The sequence below is a fragment of the Lepidochelys kempii genome, chromosome 13, assembly GCF_965140265.1.
Source record: "Lepidochelys kempii isolate rLepKem1 chromosome 13, rLepKem1.hap2, whole genome shotgun sequence".
Taxonomy (NCBI): domain Eukaryota; kingdom Metazoa; phylum Chordata; order Testudines; family Cheloniidae; genus Lepidochelys; species Lepidochelys kempii.
In genome coordinates this window covers 2,994,737-3,001,987 of record NC_133268.1, presented here as the reverse complement: position 1 = coordinate 3,001,987, position 7,251 = coordinate 2,994,737, and the positions used below count along the sequence as shown (strand labels likewise).

Sequence of the window (7,251 nt, the reverse complement as noted above, 5' to 3'; positions counted from 1 at the left end):
GCCAGAGGGACAAGCTGCTCCTTTCTCATTGGTTCCTCCAGGACAGGAGTTTTGCTTCTAAAGAGGATTTGGCAGCCCCAGGGATGACCCGAACGACATCTCTAAGGGACCCTAAATCACTCCTAAAGTGCCCTCGCTGGAGTTCGTGTTCCTCTAAGCTCTAGGACGAGCTTTGGCTGGGATGTATTCCCGGCGGATTTTCCTTGCAGCGGAGTCAGTCAAATACAGGCCCCAGCCCCTCGGATATTATAAATAGAAACGGGCAGGGAAATATATTTGCCTCCATGTCACTTCCCTGCACCCTGCAGGGTCACAGCTGGTGCTGATCAGGGAGGGACAGACTGGGAAATGTGGCTGTGCTGGGACCATGGGGGAGAATCTAAAGCGGGGGCCGGCAGGGGAGGTTTGGGGCTGGAGCTGAGCAGAGACCTCATCCCTGCCTGCAGGATGGGAGAGTTTCTCTTCCCATTTCTCGCTGGGGTCACTCCACGGGTCCTTGGAGGAGCAGGCAGATAGCCAGGGTCCAGGCAGAGGGGAAAGGGGGAAGGCAGCCCAGGACAGAGGCAGGGTGTGGGTGGGTGGGTATGTGTGTGTGTGTGAACATTTATGATTACACGTGAAACTTGAGCTCCCTGCAGTGGGCTAGGAAAGAAAAAAGACAGAAGTATTGTTTTTAAACACTTTTTTTTCCCGCAAGAGGGCCAGGGCTGCTGCATAGCCAGGAGAATGATAAAAGGGTTGGGAGAGCGGGGGCTGCTTGGAGGGGCGAGGACAGAGGAAGTGCCAAAATTACATGATTTAGACTTCGTTTAAAGAGCCCAATAACTTGTCCTGTGCAAACAGTGGCTTGAAAACTGCAGCCTGGAGCACAATGTCCCCTCCCCCTCGGCAGCTTTCGGCTAGGAACAGGGAGTGTGGGGTCTAGCTGGGGCGGTGTGTGGAGCAGCTGGAGCAGAGGTCTCAGAGCACCATGCACGGTGTAAATCTCAAGCTGGTGGCCTTTGCCTGCATGACGGTGGCTTTCTGGGCGGACGGTGGCCAGTGGAGGGCGACAGGTGGCGGGAGCAGGCGGCGATCCCACCGGGTCCAGCACGGGCAGTGCAGTTACACCTTCGTCCTGCCCGAGGCCGATCCGCAGCCCTGCCCACCCACGAGGGCGACCCTCCGGGCCAACACGCTGCAGGGGGACTCGCCCGCCGCCACGCTGCAGACCCACAACTGGTCCGCACAGCGCGTGCAGCAGCTGGAGAGGGTCCTGGAGAACACCACGCAGTGGCTGCTGAAGGTAAGGGGCGCATCTGGCTGCGGGAGTGGAGGGGCCACAGTGGGGAGAAGGTTCTCATCACCACTGCCATGCCCCTTGTCTCATTACCCTCAGGGCAGGCGCCCTGATGCTCCGGTGATGCGCACGGAGTGGAATGATGAATGGAGGGATGATGGGCAGGGGGAGTTCCTACTGCACTGGACGACTCAGTGGGCCCAGGTTTGGGTCCAACTTCCAAGACCTTTAATGATTTGGCTCCCAAGCACCTTCCTGAGCTTCTGCCCCTGTGAATTCTATCCCACCCCCTGAACCTTGGCGGGATAGGTCTGTCATGGCCAGGAAGGGACCTGTTCCTGTCATTGCCTGGGTACCGCCAGAGCTATGGGATAGCTCCTTGACTGACCCAGAGTTAGCTCCTTTCAAGGCAGATTGGAAACACTGGGCTGAATTCTGCACTGGCTTATGCCCCCTGCCATCCTACTGGCCAGGTTCATCTCTTGTGCAACTTCACGGAGCGTAGTGGGCTCTCACAGGGGAGAACTCTGGTCAGAATCGGGCCCCCTTGATTCCAGAAGGCTTGTTTAGTACTTTAGTACTTGTTTAATGTTTCATCTTGATGTTAACTGGTGCTGTATGCTCACATGATTTCAGTCACTTGTGGCCCTGCCATACATTTATCGTACCCTCGGCTCACCTATTGATTTCATGCAGGATCTGGCACTGATTCTCCCTGGTTTACTGTAAAACACCTGGGGAAATTCTGGCAGAGCGAGGGACGGGGGCTGGGTCAGACCTCTAGAACGTCTCATTTTTTAAACGTAAGGTTTTGCAAAACTTTTTGGAGCTCCGTGAAGCTTTGCACATCATTTGCTTTTTGTGGGAACAGCCATTGCAATAAATGTGTGTCTAGCCCAACAGATGCTTGTGCCAGGCAAACAATAAAGGCTGTGATTGTCAAAGCCACCTAGTCAACGTGGACACCAAATTCCCACTAACATTCCTGGCCATGAGGCAGCCATATCCCCAAAGAGGCATTGCAAACCACAGCCAAAGGGTTGTGCTTGACAGTCCCTCCTGCCCAGGGAATGACATCGACCTGTCCAGAACCCGTGTTTTGCCAGAGATGAGTGAAACTAGAACCTCCAGAGGCTGGAGCTCTTTCCAGATCTCTAGCACCCACAGGGTTTGGAGTGGGGTCAGAATTTGGTAGAACGAGATCTTTTTCCCCACCCTCCAACTCTTAGCTCAGAGGAGTGATAAACCTGGTTCTGCAGTTCCAGGGGATGAAGTGCTCCTGGTCTCAGGTTAGGGCTTCCCCTCTTCACACTGTTGTCACTCAGGCCAGGGGACCTCACCACTCCAATTAGTCCAGACAGCCACTGGGGGGTGAGCTGAAAGCCTGTCGCAAAGTGGAAACTGGAGCAGCGTGACTGAAGACAGGCAGGATGGGAAATGCTCCCACGCTGGCATGGACACTGCAAGCGCAGCTGTGTGTGGTATGGGTGTATTGGGCTCTGGGGAAAGCACAAGAGAAGGCAACATGAGTAAGGCTAAACTGGAGGCTTTGTCCTCTGCCCGGAGGGGCAGGGGGCTTCCTGTCCCCATAGCCCTGCTGCCGTACTCACAAGCAGGCAGGGGAAAGAAGAGACTGAGTGCGGGCGTGTCCATGGAGACACACGCCCGCCTCATGATGATGGGACACTTCATGAACACTCCTCTCTGTGCCCTGGGTGCCAGCTGGGAGCACAAGCCACACGGCAGCCACACAGCCGTCCTGCTTGGCACTGTGCGTCTCTGCGTGCAGCACTTCACACCTGCTCTGTGCCGGATCAGCCCCTGGGTGTGTCACTGCACATCAGAGAAGAGCTGCATGCCATGAGATCCCTCAAACCCTCCTGCCCATTCAGAGCAGTACAGGATCTCCAGAGTCCGATGGACAGCAGCCTGGACACTTTAGAGGGGCCTGAACCAAAACTCCAGATCTCAGCTTCAATGGGGAGGATATCTGAAAACAGAACTGGATCCAAATGGCCCCAAAACTTTATATTGGGCCAAACCCAAACCCGAGGCCTAAAACAGAAAACTTCTGGGTGTTTGGGATCTGGCTCCAGAGGAGAGCTCTGTGGTGAGAGCCTCTATCGACCCATTACTGCTTAACCCCGCAGGTGAAGTGAGGGGGCTGAAGGCTGTACTTAGGGTATGATTCTAAAGCTCAGTGTGGATGGCCAGATAGCTGGAATCCCAGAGCAAAAGCTAAGCCTGGAACAAGATCCTCCACGGTTAGCAAAGAAGAGCTCTGAGACACCCTCTGGTTTCCTCCTCCTTCCACTCAAGTCAATTGCAAAGCTCGCGTTGATCTCCATGGGACCAGGATTAGCCCTGGCACGCAACAAAATCTGTCCACAGGAACCTTGCTGCAGTTGCATGTTGACTCTGACCCTCAGGGTGGGAGGATCCACTCTCGGAATAGCATATGAGAATGCCGTGAAATCCACATACCTCGTCACGTGGGAATGCTGCCTGGGAAATGGGCAGAGGTTCAAGATGCTCACTTGTTTCATGCCCTTTCCCCAGCTGCCAGACAGTGATGGTTCTCTTGACTCTGTCAGGACTTGGCTTATCTGACCAGAGCTGTCAGCAGAGTCTCCAAAGCGGCGAACCCAGCTCTGAGTCACTGCAGTCCTTCCTATGGCTGAGACAGGCCACAGCATAGCGCCAGGTTCCAGAGCTGATCCTGGCAATTACAGGTCAGTGAACCAAGCTCCAGCCCCAGACAAACTGTTTGAAACGATAGTAAAGAATAAAATTATCAGACGCAAAGATAAACATAATATGTTGGGGCTGAGTTAACGTGGCTTTTGTAGAGAGAAATCACGCCTCACCAATCTATTAGAATTCTTTGGGAAGTCAACAAGCATGTGGACAAGGGTGATCCTGCAGATATAATATACGTGGACTTTCAGAAAGCCTTTGACAAGGTCCATCACCAAAGGCTCTTAGTAAGCAGACGTGGGATAAGAGGGAAGGTCCTCGCATGGATCAGTAACTGGTTACAAGATAGGAAACAAAGGGTAGGAATAAATATCATTTTTCACAATGGAGAAAAGTAAATAGCAGGGTCCCCCCAGCATCTGTAGTGGGACCTGTGCTGTTCAACATATTCATAAATTATCTGAAAAAAGGAGTGAACAGTGAGGTGGCAAAATTTACAGATACAAAATTACTTAAGATAGTTAAGTCCAAAGTTGACTGCAAAGAGTTACAAAGGGATCTCACTAAACTGGGGGACAAAATGATAGATGAAATTCAGTGTTGACAAAAGTACTCCACATTGGAACACATAATCCCAATGATACATCCAAAATGATGGGGTTTAAATTAGCTGTTACCACTCAAGAAAGAGATCTTGGAGTCCTCATGGATAGTTCTCTGAAAACATCTTCTCAATGTGCAGTGGCAGTCAAAATGCTAACAGGATGTTTGGAACCATTAGGAAAGGGATAGACAAGAAGACAGAAAATATCACAATGCCATTATATAAATCCATGCTATGCTCACATCTTGAATACTGTGCATAGTTCTGGTCACCTTATCTTAAAAAAGATATATTAGAATTGGAAAAGGCGCAGAGAAGGGCAACTAAAATGATTAGGGGTATGGAACAGCTTCCATACAAGGAAAGATTAAAAACACTGGGACTGTTCAGAGAACAGATGACTAAGGGGGGATATGACAGAAATCTATAAAATCATGACTGGTGTGAAGAAAGTGAATAGGCCAGTGATATTTATCCTTCCCATAACACAAGAACCAGGGTCACCCGATGAAATTAATAGGCAGCAAGTTTAAAACAAACCTAAGGAAGTGTTTCTTCACACAACGCACAGGCAACCTGCGGAAATTTTCCCAGGTGTAAGTGGGGGAATAGTCCTGCTATTGTGGGAAACTTTCCTGACTTCTGCACTACCCCGGTGAAGTGGGCTAGCGAAAGATCTGAGACCTCGCTCCCACTTCCTTTACCCAGTGGCCTCCCTGCCCTTGAGGATTCCCCTTCCACTCTCCTGTCTGGCAGAGTCCTCGTAACCCCAACAAGGCTGGGCCTAGGATTCCTGGGGGGCTCGACCCCCAACCCTGCTGTGGTCACCTAGGACAGGGGCTAGGGTGTCCCCACTCCGGGGTACTCTCTCTGCACTGGGCACTTCTCTGACCCACTGACCATTACATACAAGTTAAAGCAAATGCAACTTATTTAATCAACAATTAATTTTAAAAAGAATAAGGAAAAACGGGAAAGGTTAAAGGAAACACATCAGCCCGCTCTGCGGCAGGGAACATCACAAACAGTGTCTCTGGAACGTCAGGGCAGCTCACAGTCTGCTCCTTGTAAGTCCCAGGCCTTCTTCTCCGGCCCTGGCTGTGCTGCAGGGATGTTGTGGGTTGGACACTTGCTCTGGTGGTGGCCACACGCTCTCAGGCTCTAAGTGCCAGGACCCTTTTCGCAGTGCTGCCACCGCCCTGTCGGGGTTACGATCCAAGCCTGGCCTGCAGAGCCTCTTGGCGGAGGCGTCTCCCTGTGCTGGGCCCGCTGCCCAGGGTCCCCCTCGCTCTCCCCAGCTGCTCACCGCACCCAGCTCCGGACTCCTCCAGCCCCAGCTCCAGCTCCACCGCTCGGTCTCAGCACCGCTTCTGCTCTGCCTCCAGCTCCCTGGGCTGCTTCTTTGGCCCCTCTGGCTCTGGTTGCTGCAGCTCTGCTCCCAGGACAGGTCTGCTCTGCAGGCTGCTTCTGTGACTCTGCTCCCAGCCCTGACCTGCTTCCTGGGCTGCTTTTCTGGCCCCTCTGGCTTTGGTTGCAGGGCAAGTCTGCTCTCTCTGGGCTGTGCCTCTGGCTTTGGGGCTGCAGCTCTGCTCCCAGGACAGGACCTGCTCTCTCTGGATCTGGCTCAGCTCTGCTCCCCGGCTCAGCTCTGCTCCCCAGCTCAGCTTGCACCCCTGCTTTCTCCTTAGCTCGGCCCCACTCTGTCTGACCAAGGCAAATCCAGCTCACACAAAGGAAGGGACCTCCCTGGCCTCCTGACTCCCTGATTAGCCTGCCTGCCCTGTTATTCAGGCTGACCTGGAGCACTGACCCCCTCTCCCCATTGTTCCTGGGGACTATCAGTCCCTCAGGGTCCTGATTTCCCATTGACCCTTCCCCTTTTAGTACTGGGAGCTAGCCAACTAAAACACCCCACTGAATGTTAGTAAGGGGGCAACAGTCCCCTTATACAGGGGATCTAGTGAAGGCCAAAGTATAACTGGGTTCAAAAAAGAATTAGATATGTTCATGGAGGATAGATCCACCAGTGGTTATTAGACAAGATGGACAGGGATGCAGCCCCATGCTCTGGATATCCTTAAGCTTCCAACAGACAGAAGCTGGGACTGGCTGACAGGGGCTGGATCACCTGATGATTGCCCTGTTGTGTTCATTCCCTCTGAAGCACCTGGCACTGGCCACTCTCAGAGAGCTGGATGGACCATTGGTCTGACCCAGTGTGCCCATTCTGATGTCACTGATGAGATCTCAGCAGCGGGGATGAAGCCGCAGCCCCGCTTGCAGAGTGCCCCCCTGCCCCCAGAGGTTCCCAGGCCCTAGGGCTATGTCTGCAGGCACTAAAATACCTGTGGCTGACCCCTGTCAGCTGACTTGAGCCTGAAGGTCATCCAGGGTCCGCCCCTAACTCCAGGCCCAGACTGGGCAATTTCAGAAGGGACGGGTGACTACACTCCACCTGCAAAGCCCCACCCCAGCTAGGCATTAGCCCATGCCTGGAAATGAGGCTTAAATCACTGTGAAAAGCAGGCCCTCTCGGAGCCCAGGTAGCAATCTGTGCCACCTCCCAAGAACAGAAGACAAGATTCCATGCAGCACCCGGTGCAGACGAACCCACCGTGCGCACACTCTGCTCCCACTTACCTCCTGGGCAGCACCCATGGGAACGAGGCCC

The 7,251-nt window shown here is 53.2% G+C and overlaps 1 protein-coding gene across 1 annotated transcript in view; it reads left to right on the top strand.

Moving 5' to 3' along the window:
• Nucleotides 1-626: 626 nt before the first annotated feature.
• The window catches only part of ANGPT4 (angiopoietin 4), a 42,454-nt gene continuing 35,829 nt past the window's right edge, over nucleotides 627-7,251 (top strand). The window contains exon 1 of the mRNA XM_073308652.1: nucleotides 627-1,285. Within this exon, the coding sequence (XP_073164753.1) occupies nucleotides 971-1,285 (315 nt within the window). The 5' untranslated portion in view covers nucleotides 627-970. The remainder of the gene's footprint in view (nucleotides 1,286-7,251) is intronic.